General features: G+C 34.5%; 1 protein-coding gene across 1 annotated transcript; it reads left to right on the forward strand.

The window, feature by feature from the left end:
• On the forward strand, positions 1–5,910 carry LOC128548931 (uncharacterized). Its single transcript, XM_053524642.1, has 2 exons — positions 1–257; positions 3,370–5,910. Exons 1-2 carry the CDS (start codon positions 33–35, stop codon positions 3,457–3,459), a joined length of 315 nt encoding a protein of 104 aa, XP_053380617.1. The 5' UTR covers positions 1–32; the 3' UTR covers positions 3,460–5,910.
• Positions 5,911–16,427: the final 10,517 nt, after the last annotated feature.

Raw genomic sequence — 16,427 nt, forward strand, 5'->3', positions numbered from 1 at the left:
CCTAACAACCTTGAATTTCTAAGGACGCCAACATGGCGGGTGCAGGAGCAAAGCCGTTCATTGACAAGAAACTTTTGCAAAGAAAAGTTATCCTCTTCTCTAAAACATATTCTCCTGCGTGCAAATCAGTAAAAGAAATTTTAGACAGTTATGGACTGAAGTTTCCAAAGTATGAAGTGGTGGAAATAGAATCTAGACAGGATTGCAACCAGATTGAAAATTATTTCCAGATTTTATGTCTGACAGACAGAAGAGAGGTAATGAAAATATGAATTTAATTTGAAATTAGTCGTTGCCTGTTTGACTGGAAACTAATGCAGAACCTCAAAGCGAGCTCAAAGAAATCGGATTTATCTAAAAATATTATGCATCATTTATTTGTCACAAAGAAACTATTCACTAGTCACAAGAATTCAGGAGAACCTATTCACTTGAAAAAGTCTACATTTAGTGTCACCATGCCTATAACAGTGAATATCATACGTTGCAAAATTTATGGGAAGCCGGTGTCACGGTGACATCATTAGCGCGTTCCCATTTCTTTCTGCTTATTAATGACATTTTTTCCATTTTCTGGCCGATGCTTTATCTTTTAAATGCAAATACTATTTTTTTCAAACAACTGGAAATCATTCGTTCATTATTGTTGAGTGATGAATAATTTTTAGCAATTGAATGAAGTTCTGTATTCACTCCGGAAAGAAGTACTTCCTGTGAGCACCAGTCGGCTAGGGTGCGCTTTTTTAAAACTTCCGACGAAACTTTTCAAATCCATCACCATGTGTGAAAGTATACTTGCGTTACCGTAAAGCTCGATTCTCGAGCAGGCCCTTCGGGCCAGCTCTTCGAGCTCGCTATCAAGAAATTTTTGGTCCTTCCGCATTATAAATTGTTCTTTCTGTCACAGTACAGACTTGGTCACGTAAGGGGAGAATATGTGTCGGGCACCCGGTTAGCTCAGTCAGTAGAGCACTCACCCTTTAAGCGAGGGGTCCCGGGTTCAAACCCAGGACTGACTGCATATTTTTCTCACCCAGTGACATTTGCTTCCACATTAGCCACCAGTGTCACATGGTGTATATACACAATAGACTCACTGACAAGTGTTCACAAACTATATTGCTTCAAAGAGCTTCGGCAGTTTCCGCCACTGGTGTACATTGACGAGTATCACTGTTCCAATACTGGAAGTCAAACACTACTGGATAAAACCAAACAAATCCGATTACAACACATGCAGGAAGGTTAAGTGTTTAAAATATAAAATGCTGCATCAGACATTACAATTAAACCATAATAAATGTTCAACCTGTGACAAGCAAAATCATCAAACTTATTGATAAATCAAATAATGTTTGTTCTAAGACATTTTGCTCTTCACTGTGAATGGGTGTCAGTGCTAGTAGTAACATCACAAATAGCAATGACAAAATAGCACTACAGCACAAAATCAGTGCTTTTGACAGTAGAAAATATTCACAAAGCTGATGGTATATCTATATAGGTTACTTTGACATACATATCTTGAGTACTTAGTTTGAGTTTCATTTTGGGGAGACCACTGCCTTCATATGCTCATTCCTTTTGGAATTCCTATAGCTGGGCTATCTTTGTTCTAGTTGGCCATGGAATTAAAGATATTCCTGCACTTATGATATTTAGGCTGCGGCTCAGTACAATTGTCTGTAGCCTTCTAGCAAGTCCTTTCCATAGTGGATATAATATGATCTATACAATATATAGTATTGGACACAATTATACTGATGCTCAGTACACATCTGACTTAGAAGATAATGTTGCACAAAAAGCCCAACCGCTGTTACATTTTGTGCAGCATATGGGACCAGTATTTCAAATTTCAAGATTTACTTTACAAAAGTGGCATGTTTTTCTTTCTATGTGACAGTGAGTTAGCTAAGTAATGTACAGCTAGTCAAGTGCTTGATTTTAGCAGCCAGTTTTTACTTCAAACCAAAGATTTTTTTTATAGATTAACATTGCTGCATTTCCCTTCATTGATCTGACCCCTTAATGCTATTGATTCTAAGTAAGTATAAAGTAAGTTATTTACTTTCTTATAAAAACACTAACTCTGAAGCTTTCCTTAGTGTCAAAACTAGCTGATAAAAGAAAAAAACTTTAAAACTCTGCTTCCTGATTACATCTACCTATAAAATTTCCATTTCTTGCTGCTAAAGAAAATTAGAGGTTCATAATCAATGACAGGTAACAGACTCCAAGCTAACACATATTAAAGTATTGAAGACTTGTAACCTTCAGTTCTGAGGAAAATTCCGCATAAAATTGCATTAATCCTATGTGTTTCATAGAAATGTCCTGTGTGTACTAGTAATTCAAGATGGTAACCCCTGATGCAAACTTTTTGCAGCATATTTATTTATTGTCTTCCCATCTACTATTTATTTAAAACATGAGACAAGGCAATTTTTATGCATTCAGATTTGCCCTTGTCCGTCCGTCCGGCCATCCGAGAATGTTGTGTCGCGCCTAGCTCCAAAAGTATTTGACGTAGAGTCACAAAACTTTACAGAAATGTTGGTCAGCATGTGAAGTTGTGCACCTGGGGTTTCGCATCCGGATTCATTCACTCATGTAGGAGTTATGGCCCCTGACTTTGTAAAAATTGGTCATTTTAGTGTTGTGTCGCATCTATCTCCAAAAATATTTGACGTAGAGTGACCAAAGTTTACAGGAATGTTGGTCAGCATGTGTAGTTGTGCACCTGGGGTTTCACGTCTGGGTTCATCCAGTCGTGTAGGAGTTATGGCCCCTGACTTGGTTAAAAATTGGTCATTTTAATGTTGTGTCGCGCGTAGCTCCAAAAGTATTTGACCTTTAAGAGTCACCAAAGTTTACAGGAATGATGGTCAGCATGTGAAGTTATGTACCTGGGGTTTCACGTCCAGATTCATTCAGTTGTGTAGGAGTTATGGCCCCTGACTTAGTTAAAAATTGGTCATTTTAATGTTGTGTTGCGTGTAGCTCCAAAAGTACTTGACCTAGAGTCACCAAAGTTTACAGACATGTTGGTCAGCATGTGCAGTTGTGCATCTGGGCTTTCGCGTCCGGATTCATTCAGTATTGAAGGAGTTATGGCCCCTGACCTTGGAATAAATTGCCATTTTAATGTCATGTAGTGGGGGCATCTGTGTCCCATGGACACATTTCTAGTTATAACTGATTTATTTTTATAGAACTTTAATAAATATTGCCACTTACTTTTAAACTGTAGATGTGAGAACTGTAGCTGTATGCGGCAAGTGTCACTGCATTTGAACACAAAGTATTCTCTACATGATTATTCTATAGGTACTATGTCTAGAGTTTTGTCATTTTGTGTATTTTCAGGTGCCTCAGCTTTTCCTTGATGGGAAATACATTGGAGGAGAAAAAGAAATAACAAGAATGCATTCTAATGGAGACCTAGGCAAAAGTTAGTCACAGCTGGAGCCCTGAAGTAATTCAACTTGTAAAATATGGATATGGATAGATTTATAGGACTTTGAAAAGTGATGTTGCTATTTTTGACACCTGCTTACAGAAAATATATGCTTTAAGTCAAGTTATGATAATTTGTATTTTTTACCAATAGCTGATATTTTATTTGCATTTTCGTAAAAAGTTAATACAAACAATTTTCATTAAGTTTCTACATGCATACAAAAAATCTGGAAAAAATGGAAAAAAAAACATAATAATTCTCTTTATATGAAATACCAAATCTAAAAAGCCTTTAAATGCTTGTTGTATTTTTTTTATAGTACTTGTTTTTATCCAAGTTTGATTTTTTCGCTCTCTTTTTTTTCACCTGATTGTAAATATTTTTCTTAAATCATTTACAGGCATATAGGTACGTGCAAATGACTTTGATCAGTATCCAGCTAAGAGTATAAGAAGCTGCATCTTATTTTGAGTTTCAGTTTGAAATGTGTATTTAAGGAAGAAGTTTGAAATTGGCTTCTTCATTGTTTAGAAAATGCTTTAATTTTATATTTTTAGATTTTATTTATTTTTTTACATATATATTTATGTATACAATTTTCCAAGCCAAATGTTTTTTTTACATAACAGCATACTAGTATATGCTAAACTATATATTTGAGTTTTCATAGTCTATATCAATTTTACAAAATTATTTCTCTGTCATTTTGTATTCACAGTTTATGCAATAGAAAAACCTGGAATAAAGTTTGATAGTTTCATAAAATACTAAACTTTCTGTGATTTCTTTTATTTATGAACACTGACACTAAATTAATAGTGTCATATTTCAGGGACAAAAACCACTGTTAGGTCCTCTTACCACTGTTAGATCCTCCTTATTCATAATGAGGGTTTTCATTTTGCTACATCCAGCTATGAAATACACATTATTCGATCTATATGTGTATGAGGATGGTAATAAGGATCTCTTAGAATTTTTTTTTAGATATCTTTAACCTTTACCCTGCTTAAGTTCTAAAATGGATTGGTCCATTATTCAATTTGGGCAGTACCACTTATTATTCAAAGGGGTGTTCAGTGTTTACTGAAAATTTACTGACTGAATAGCGAATAGTTGTGCAGGCTGATCTTGGTCTGCACTGGCCACAAAAGCAGAATAACTTGCCACTAGCAGGCTCAAGGTTAAAGATATATTAGACCCAAATTTCGTATCTGAAACCCTGAACAATTAGGTGTACGAAACCTAAAATGAACATGTTTATGTGTATTGATAGTATACTTTGCATTGTACATTACTGTATACATGTATAGCTAAACACAGTATCAAAATGTACTTCTACTGAAAAACTGGAAGTTTTTTTAAACAATTAACTGTTACTGCCTGTCATTTAATTATGAATGTAGCTGTATATAAACAATTTATTTATATATTTTGTAAAGTCAAATACATTTGATGTGGATTTTCTTCATGTCAAGTAAACACTTGGTATCTGGAAATAATATATATTATAGAAAGGGGACCAGTGAATATCTTTAATAATGTCAAGGTCAAGGTCAAAACATGGGTAGTTTTCAAAAAATGAGGCAAGCTTTCTGTACAAAACTGGCCTTAGTTTTTGTGTTTTTCTGTGCTTTATAATGTATAATAATGACAAGCCTAACTGATAGTCACCGGGGAAAATCTGCACCAGAAAAACTGAACTTTGATTATATATCAGCCTAGTAGTTCCAAAGAAAACAAGAAATCCATGCTGGGAAAAATGGTTGTCTTTTGTACAACAGAATTTTCTTCTGCATATCATTCTATAGCCAAGTAAAGAAAATAACTGAAAATGCTTCTCATAGATGAATATGTATAATAAGAGTACAAAAAAAACCCAAATCTCATGTTATCACTGCATTTTAGGTGTGTTTTTTATGTTTAACCAAATTTTGTTGCACTTGGGGACATTTAACACTTACACTCTTCACAGGTATTCCATTCTTATACTATAGTTGCTACAAACACAGTTTTACTACAGCTAGAAAGCCATATAATATCACTTTACTGTAAGAAAAGTAATTGGTATGTTACAACAAGTCTTTTTGTCCTAAGTGCTGCACATTTTTTGCAGTTTATTCTACAGCCATCTGCAGAAATATACTGCTTATGCCTGTAATATATGTATGTCCATCATAGATATATAGAGAAACAATTTGTCCTTTTTTGTTGATTTTTTTTGTGCATTTTTGTTGTCAATCAACAAAAAAATTGTGTTGCACCTTGGACAGTTTAGCCCTAGTTCTCTTTAAACATATTTCATGCTTGCCATAAAACAGATACAGACAGCGAATGATATAATTTAGAATGCACTGTAATGGATATTTCATGAAATCACTAGATTTAGTGTTTTTGAACAAAATACATTTTGTGAAAATGTACAGTAATATATATGTAAAATGTCACGCATTTTTTGTTGCACTACCGACAAATTTGACAATATTTTTAATAGCTATCATTTATCAGTTTTAAAGTTATTCTTTGCAGTCTCTGATTTTTGAATAATTGTTGTAGAGCTTGCGCTGTATCTGAGGTTAAAAGCAAATGTCTCATCTTTTTAGCTCACCTGTCACAAAGTGACAAGGTGAGCTTTTGTGATCGTGCAGCGTCCGTCGTCCGTCCGTGCGTAAACTTTTGCTTGTGACCACTCTAGAGGTCACATTTTTCATGGGGTCTTAATGAAAATTGGTCGGAATGTTCACCTTGATGATATCTAGGTCAAGTTCGAAACTGGGTCACGTGCGGTCAAAAACTAGGTCAGTAGGTCTAAAAATAGAAAAACCTTGTGACCTCTCTAGAGGCCATATATTTCATAAGATCTTCATGAAAATTGGTCAGAATATTTACCTTGTTGATATCTAGGTCAAGTTTGAAAGTGTGTTACGTGCCTTCAAAAACTAGGTCAGTAGGTCAAATAATAGAAAAACCTTGTGACCTCTCTAAAGGCCATATTTATCATGGGATCTGTATGAAAGTTTGTCAGAATGTTCATCTTGATGATATCTAGTTCAAAATTGAAACTGGGTCATGTGTGGTCAAAAACTAGGTCAGTAGGTCTAAAAATAGAAAAACCTTGTGACCTCTCTAGAGACCATACTTGCGAATGGATCTTCATAAAAATTGGTCAGAATGTTCATCTTGATGATATCTAGGTCAAGTTCGAAAGTGGGTCACATGTCTTCAAAAACTAGGTCAGTAGGTCAAATAATGTAAAAACGCTTTGACCTCTCTAGAGGCCATATTTTTCATGGGATCTGTATGAAAGTTGGTCTGAATGTTTATCTTGATGATATATAGGTCAAGTTTAAAACTGGGTCAACTGCAATCAAAAACTAGGTCTTAAAATAGAAAAACCTTGTGACCTCTCTAGAGGCCATACCTTTGAATGGATCTTCATGAAAATTGGTCAGAATGTTCAGCTTGATGATATCTAGGTCAAATTTGAAACTGGGTCACGTGCCGTCAAAAACTAGGTCAGTAGGTCAAATAATAAAAAAAACCTTGTGACCTCTCTAGAGGCCATACTTTTCATGGGATCTGTATGGAAGTTGGTCTGAATGTTCATCTTGATGATATCTAGGTCAAGTTTGAAACTGGGTCAACTGCGGTCAAAAACTAGGTCAGTAGGTCTAAAATTATTAAAACCTTTTGACCTCTCTAGAGGCCATATTTTTCAATGAATCTTCATGAAAATTGGTCTGAATGTTCATCTTGATGATATCTAGGTCAGTTTCGAAACTGGGTCACGTGTGTTCAAAAACTAGGCCAGTAGGTTTAAATAGAAAACCTGTGACCTCTTAGAGGCCATATTTCATGAGTTTTCTGAAAATGTGAGAATGTTCACTTGAGATTCTAGTCAAGTTCGACGGCAGTACCTTCGAAAACTAGGTCAATAGGTCAAATAATAGAAAAACCTTGTGACCTCTCTAGAGGCCATATTTTTCAATGGATCTTCATGAAAATTGGTCAGAAATTTTTATCTTGATGATATCTAGGTCAAGTTCAAAACTGGGTCACATGAGCTCAAAAACTTGGTCACTATGTCAAATAATAGAAAAAACGACATCATACTCAAAACTTGGCCATGTGGGAACAGGTGAGCCATTCAGGACCATCATGGTCCTCTTGTTTGGAAAACTTTCCCTGTGTGAAATCTGGCAAAATCACAATTTTGAAAAAAATAAGAAATTTTACAAAAAAAAAAACATGGAATATTTTTTAGTTCAACTATACGAAGTATATGGAGAGCTATCCTACTCACCCTGGCATAGAAGTCCTTCCGCATCCAAACTTTGGTTTTAAGTTTTGATGCTCTTTTTTTCTCTTTATCTCTTTAATTACTTGATGGATTTACTTTAAACTTAAAATAGATATTCCTCATCATCACCCACATCATTTAGCACAAGGATCATAACTCTTGCACTAATATTCTATGAATTATTCCTCCTTTTTACTTAGAATTTCAGGTTAAAGTTTAAGTGCACTTTCACTCTATCTCAGTTGTTACTAAATAGATTTGATTCAAACTTAAAATAGTTGTTCCACATCATCACCCACATCAAATAGCACAAGGTCCATAACTCTGGCACCAGCTTTTTCATAAATTATGCCCTCTGTTTACTTAGAATTTTAGGTTGATATTGATGTATTTTCATTACATCTCAGTTATTACAGAAGGGATTTGATTCAAACTTAGAACAATGGTTCAGCATCATCACCCACATCAAATGATGCAAGGGTCATAACTCTGGAACCAGTATTTCATGAATTACATAAAATTTCAGGTTAAAGTTTTGATGCACTTTCAATCTATATCTGTTATTACCTAACGGATTTGATTCAAACTTAAAATAGTTATAGCACATCATCACCCACATCATATGACAAAAGGGTCATAACTCTGGCACCAATATTCATTGAATTATGCCCCCTTTTTACTTAGAATTTCAGGTTAATGTTGGTGCACTTTCACTTTATCTTTGTTATTACTTAATGAATTGAATTCAAACTTAAAATAGTTCTTCTGTTGTCCTCATCATAAACACAAGTTCCATTATTCTGGCACAACATTTAGTGACTTATGCCCATTTTTACTTAGAATTTTAGTTTAATTTTGATGTTTCTACTTCTGTGATATGGCAATATGACAATTTTGAAAAAAAAATACAAAAAAAACAACAACAGGGAAATGTTTTTTAGCTCGACTATATGTCGGCCTTCTTCCGCATCCACACCTTGGTTAAAGTTTTGATGCACTTTCACTTTCTCTTTATCTCTTTAATCACTTGATGGATTTGCTTTAAACTTAAAATAGTTATTCCTCACCATCACCCACATCATTTAGCACAAGGGTCATAACTCTTGCACTAATATTTTATGAATTATTTCCCCTTTTTACTTAGAATTTCAGGTTAAAGTTTAGGTGCACTTTCACTTTCATCTCAGTTGTTACTAAATGGATTTGATTCAAACTTAAAATAGTTGTTCCACATCATATAGCACAAGGTCCATAACTCTTGCCCCAATTTTTCATAAATTATGCCCCCTGTTTACTTAGAATTTTAGGTTGATTTTGATGTATTTGGCACAATCATTTAGTGACTTGTGCTCCTTTTTACTTAGAATTTCAGTTTAATTTTGATACTTCTGTTGTTACTAAATGATTTCATTCAAACTTAAAATGGTTGTTCCACATGGTCACCCACATCAAATGTCACAATGTTCATGATGCTGGCACCAAAATGCTACGACGTATGCCCCCTTTTTACTAGAATTTCAGGTTCAAGTTGTGATGCACTTCTGCTCTAACCCACTAATTTGATTCAAGTTGCTCCACACTTTTTGCCACATGATATGACTCAGTGTCATGGTGTATTACTTTTGCAGAAACTTTCCATGAATTTTGTCCCTTTTTAAGTTTTATACTTTTTTAATTTTTTGATACATTCTCTATCTCTGTTATTACTAAATACATTTGACACAGACATAAGCTATTGTCCGATATCTTCATCCACATTAGAGTAATTAAACACTCAAGTGACAGCTCCAGCTTTCTCAGATGTGCCCAGTTATATTATCAAGTGACAAAATAGTCGAGCACACTGTCTCCTGTGACAGCTCTTGTTGCTTATTATGATGTCTTAATTGTTTTAGAATCCATACACAAAGTCAAAAATGGCTAATTGTTTTAGAATCCATACACAAAGTCAACAATGGCTGATATTCACAATAGAAGATACCCCATCAAAACTTCTTCAATACCAAATATCTACAATACCAATAACGATATCTTGAAAATTTAAAAAGTTCATATTACCAGCCCCAGAGTTCTTTAAAACGAAGTATGCTATAAAAAGTATTGTCTTATACTTAAAGAGAAATCGAGAAAAAACTGTGGACAGACTGAGCTATCACCAGCTTCGTCCTTCGGGATCAACAAAATTTCATGAATACTTACAAGATACAAGAAATTTTATTAAATGTCGGATATGAATTTAACAATTAACATAAGCTTAAAGCTATTTCCCGACAAACAAATGATATAGTAATAACAAAATAAAATAGAACAGCTGGAAAGGATAAGCACAGTCACAAAAGAGCAAGGGAAATAACCCTGTAACAGTACATATACATTACTGACTTTGTTACTCCCCTTCGAAGCAAATTAAGATTAATCATACATGCAGAAAAGAGCAAAATAAGCAAAGTAAAACTCAGTTTATTACAAAGAAGTAGATGACATATGGGTATTATTGTGGCAAGTGTAAGACAAAAACCCTACCAAAGTAAGTGTCCCAAAAACTACCGAAAGAAAGGTGTAGATTTGGGAAAAGGACCTGGAGGGGTCATACACTTCACCACACCCACATCTGTCATCTACCCTATATCACATTCATATTAGAAATTTACTTTTTTTATCTTGACTGGCTTCACCAGCGGTACGGCCACTCCACACGTGCTGAAGCTACACCAGACGAGGAAAAAAGAAGCAAGCAAGTTAAAAACAAAAAACACAACTTTCAGTACATATTTACGTAAAATTAACTAAACTAAGAGAGGAGCACATTATTAATAATAGGCTTTTAAAAAGCACATGCATACTAATACTAGGGAAACTAAACTAAAACGATATGATGCAACTAAGAAAAAATAAAAAATGAGGCATGAAAAAGATAATACAGAAAAAAAGTAAAACCTGTGGGAAAGCTGCTGATCTTGACCTAGGCCTAAAATCTGCCATAAAAAGTAACTATATAAAAAACTGATTGAGCAAAACTAACACAAAAGTGTGACAAATAAGATGAAATTAAGAACAGATATCTCCTCAAATCAGATTTGTGAAGAACTGATCAGCAACTTTCTCACAGAGAGTCATGTTTACATAATATGTGATAACAGCAGCACGATATTTCCAAGTGAACAAGTCAGGCTGTCATCAAATTGTATCTATCAAATATTGTTTTACCTTCTATGTTATCCACACTCCAGCTCAATAACCCCTAGCCGTATTTCAGTGAAATCCATGCACATTTCAGGGATTTTACTTTTTACTTGGCACAAATGTTCCTGATAATCTGTTGGTATGCCATGCGCACAACCCCGATCCCTAGTTGAAAGGTCAAAGTCACATTGGAAGTCACATATTTTAGGTCATTTTCTTGTCTAGACTGTTGCGTTGTTAACTTTTTGACCTATGCATGGATAGATAACGCTGATGAAGTAAAAGAAAGTTTGTGTGTTCTCTTCGGAGTTATATACTTCTCTTTAAAATGAATATTGCATCATGTGAGCGCAAAAACTGGATAACTGACATTTTCATAATTTTTCAGGAGAGCCAAAAAACTATTAATTCCTACTTTAATTTGAGCTCATTTTATATGTGTATAATTTTCCAACAGTTGAAAATACATGAATTTATACCTTAGATGTATTTTCTATAAAATCATTATTGTAAAAGAGTTTTTTATTAAATATGCATATAGCTTGATTTTGTTCCAAAATTGTTTTGTGCAAAAACAGGTTAAATGCTCATAACTGGCTTTTGCATCATTTTTGTGTGTGCAAAAAGTAGCTATGTGCACTTCCCTAATGCATATTTGCACAACCAAACTCAAAATAAAGCTTTGTATATGCTTATATAATAAGAAGAATAGATTTCAAAGTTGACTCAAACTCATGACTAGTAAGTTTAGAGAGCATCAGGTGATTAAAGATACTATGTTGTATAGCGAGATATGTTTTACTTTACTACATTCAGTTACAGTTGGTGTTAATTATTATAATCATTTATGTTAATGACTTGAATATGTAGAAACCTAGTGCAAGCCAGTGACTGAAATTGATAACTTAATTATCTCAATAATCTTAATTAACAGTCAAATGCAACATAACAAAGGGGTCTGGCACATGAGTGGATTGAGTTATGTGACTTATTTTTGTGTCCTAGAGCCTATAAAAATCATATTAATATGACTACTTCCTAGAATATAATTATGGCTCTAGGACACAAAAATAAGTCGCAAAACTCAATCCACTCAATGCTGGACCCCTTTGCAACATAATAATATAGATAGATACTTTAATTCTTCCAATAATTTGAAGTATAAGAGAGTTGTTCAAAAATAACGTTGACTTCTGCTATCAAATGTTGCATATTGTGTAAATAATAATTGTAACATTTTTGCTGATAGGTGAAGTGCGTTGAACGTTTTTATACATAGCTACGCATTACCGGCGCAGTCGCTTTTTGATCTGTCATGATTTGAATTTGATCGCTATGTTCGCACTAATAATACACATGTTTGCCAAAGTGCAGCAACACGTCAAGGCAACATGCACCTAGAGTATAGCGTCATTCCGACGTGGGAGGCGGAGGAGAACAACGTTTAAACTAAGTGAGTATCACTGTTTATTGTAATGTCGTCATCGACTCACATGGTTACTAAGACAGTTGCTTAGTTTCAGAGAAATTTTGGCGAACAAAAACTGAAACTCATAAACTAATGAAGCAGACACCACAACAATGTTCAATCATTTGTGTCTTTATCTTCAAGTGGTACAAACGTTTCTCAAATGGTTCAGAATTGCTTAAAGCCAGCGAAGATGGGAGGGCAAAAATGGAAAAACTGCGAATGAATGTTAACGCCAATGTATGACGCCGTAGATAAAGACCAAATACTCACGTTGAGTACCCTGTCCAAGATGCGTGTCGTAAGTGTTCATACATTGTTAGTATTCTAACCAAAAAACTTGTTATGACTTAAGTATAGCTCATGAAAATTCATAAAATAAATTTACAAATTTATTTTATGTTTTTCGGTGGTTTATCGAAATATAACGGTGAATTATATCCTGATAAACTCACTGGCCACTCAGTGAAAATTATCAAATCTGATACCCGGATTAACGTCAAAAAGTTTACCGAGCGTACTGAAAGCCGGAAACAATATGACGATGACGTCGTTAAAATGACGTCATCTTTGCGATGCTTCCTGATAAAATTTCCCGCAAATTTCGACATTTTATTGAAATAAACACAACAAAAGTAGAGTTTTAGACATAAAATAAACAGAAAAATTGTTGGTATCGATGTAATATCACGGTAATTTCACTCGTGAACACCAAAAGTTGTTATTTTCACTCGTGGCTGCGCCACTCGTGAAAATATCACTTTTGGTGCCCACTCGGTGAAATTATAAGGTGATATTACACCGAAACCAACAATTATCCTCTATATAAATGAATGCAAACTTAATGAAAGCATCATAATGTAGGCACGACGTCGTTAACGTCTTTGAAATATGATCGCTGTGCGCCCGGTCCGTGTAAGTAACTTTTTTCGAGGAGCCTCAACTTACTCCTGAATGCATGGTCATAATCACGTCAAATTTGCAGTGCAGTTAGTAGACATGAGGAAGAATTGACCTCATGACCAATATTGCAAAAAATCAATATCAGGGGAGACAACAGCTATATGGTATTGGTAACAGGTGACCGGTATTGCGATGTCGATATCTATTGCCTCCGGGTATTGTCACCTGGATGCACAGGTGCCAGACACATAACCAAATATTTTACTTAATAGACCTATATATGTATATATAGGTCTATTAAGTAAAATATTTGGTTATGTGTCTGGCACCTGTGCCTGGATGTTTATTTCAATATCAAGTGTAATAAAAGAGAAGGTTTTTCATAAGATAATTAAACAAGCTTAATTGAAATGTCACTGGAGTTACAAACTATGGAAAAGGGATTTTTCATTAGAAATAAAACAAGTCTTTTTATATCAAAAGAATGTTTAATATGCAATTTTCTGAACCATAGCATTTTTAGCATGTTATTTTATCATAATTAAATTAATTCTTATATCAATATAATATAGCTATCAGCAATTAAAAATCATATTTTTACATTGTGTAAAGTTTGACAAATATCGTTTAAATTGACATTTCTAACTGAAACCTCATTGCAATATCAATGCATACATATCTTATATTTCTTTACTTTTACTGTTTTGACATAGACTGTTTCAGTAATTCATACAGTTTTTCCTTTTTTTTAGCTTTGTTTTTATGCCCAATTCATGCAATTTCTGTTTAATATCTATTACTGACAAGTCATTAGCATCAGACATAGAAATGACCGTTTTCTGGTACGAACAGTGTGCTTCTTTAATGTCATTCTGAATTTTGCATTTTTTCAGCGTAACTTTTCTTGATTTTTCGTGACCCCAAAAATGTTCGTCTGTTTTTTCATACTTTGTCTTTTTTCGATTGGGATTGTTTGAATTCCCTAATTCTATTCTTTTTCGCACCAACAATGCGTCTTTGGTTGCATCAAGTTTATTTGACTTTGTCTGGTGGATGGTTTTTATTATATCATTAGTTTTTTCTACACCTTAGCCACTGAACTTTGACAAACTTCCATGTTCACTGAGGAAATATGGTACATGATATAGGAGGGCATGCAAATACGGTGTAACGTTTTTCGGATGATACCCTTCACGCTTCATTTGTCCCAAAGACAGAAAATCTCCAAGGAATTTATGGCACTGGCTAAATACTTGTTCTATTTCAAACTGTTCATTTCCCTTTCTATTTATAAGCATGTATAGTTCATAGAAATCTCTCCACAGTTGTATTGTACAGACGCGCGTATCTTCGTGCAGACAAAACAAGAGCTTTTCTGGAAGTAATTTCAACAGTTTCTTTTTGTCATTTCCAGAGAGTGAAGTGTACTCCATTTCACCAGATTTTGATATCCACGTGCGAAAGTTACAACCACAGTCTTGGACTAATAATGACAGATTGTCTGTTGCACCACCAGAGATCTTTGCGAACTGATCTTTTGAATTTGCATCATCAATTAAATTTCGCAAAAGAATGTTAGTTACTCTCATCATCAAATGTAGCTCATCCGGAATATAGTTTTCGGGTTCAATGTTTATTAATGGCGGCTGTTTCGTACCGTATCTATTCTTAGAGGACGCGGAAGATGCTAGCGTTTTCATTTCTTTAACAGTTCTTTTCATATCATTACTGTGGTAATATTCACATGGCAACGATATATCACCCCGCGGTTCCTTTGACACTTTACACCAAGGGCATGCATAGTTAACAATGCTGCTGTTTAGTCCCATTAACAGCTGGATGAACTTCATATCACCACCAACAAATAGCTTAAGGGGAATTTCTATGTCATTGAATTGAATAAATCCCTTCGAATGAATGTCATTAATTTCATCAAACAGTGGGCCTAGAGATTGTTGCAAGTTTGAATAGTTCTTCGAACAATTTACAATGGCTAGTACTCGTTGATCATTGTGACTAGAGGAAGACGCACTTTCATCAACAACTGAGAATGATATCACAACAAAGTTTGACACTCTACTTACAGCTGCACCGTCACCTGACACTTTAAGCTTTAAAGATTGCGGCAATGACCCGCGCACATTTAATAAATTTTGAAGATATGTATTTACTTCTGACGAAAGACTAAGATATGACCCCGGAAGCATCCCAGGGGTGCGTTTAACGTCGTATTGGTCATTCATTTCATTCCTGCACGAAATAAGATGGTGTGTTCTTGGCATAGAAGGGACCTTCATAGCAATTTCATGATATGCTTTATCCGAAATCAGTGTACTATCACAAACATTTAATATTGATTTAACATGTTCTTTTTCAACAGAGGCCATATTTTCATATGATTTCTGGACACTTTTAGTTCCATTCACATTCACTATGCACTCATCGCCAGAAAATGTCTCACAAACTAATTGTTTTGGTAACACACCAAAAGTTTCAATAAAACCTAAAGCTTTTTCGGACGTTTCTTCAAGTTTTCGAACTACTCTGTGGCGATTTTTCTTTGATGGATTGTCTATTCTTATGCGTCCACTATTAGACAGGCCAGGAGGAGGTGTAGACATCATTGGGGATAACACTGATTGGTCGTTGCTTTGTTGTTGAAAAGATTTTATTTCGTTCTCATACACTGTGAATGTCTTAACTTTTTTATCAAAGAGTGTTCTCTTTTTACCACCACTTATACTTCTAAAGTCTCTCCGAACCCTATATATTTCATTCCTAACTCTAGCCTTGAGACGTTCATCATCTTTCAACTGATAGAATTTCAGGTGTCTATTTATAATATTTATTAGAAGTTCATCATTTGGTTCGATGTTTCGCAAAACACAGATCGGGATTTCTATCTTTAGAGTCTCTGGGGTCAGGAAAATGTCTTCTGAATTTATTTGTTTCAGTGGGGTGTTAGCCATGATAATGTAGTTCATAAACAACTCGATATATTTGTATTTGATAGCAAAATTAAAAGCAGATTGAAGATTGCAAATCATGATGTTATATTTCTTGTTTTGCTTCATTAAAGAATGTAAAAGCTAGAGAAAAAGTTTACGTTA

Source organism: Mercenaria mercenaria, chromosome 15, assembly GCF_021730395.1.
Source record: "Mercenaria mercenaria strain notata chromosome 15, MADL_Memer_1, whole genome shotgun sequence".
NCBI lineage: Eukaryota > Metazoa > Mollusca > Bivalvia > Venerida > Veneridae > Mercenaria > Mercenaria mercenaria.

Excerpts from the sequence above, each read along its gene's own strand:
- LOC128548931 (XM_053524642.1), top strand. The coding sequence starts at position 33 with ATGGCGGGTGCAGGAGCAAAGCCGTTCATTGACAAGAAACTTTTGCAA. Across the intron at positions 258-3,369 it reads GTCTGACAGACAGAAGAGAG|GTGCCTCAGCTTTTCCTTGA; the intron begins GTAATGAAAATA and ends GTGTATTTTCAG.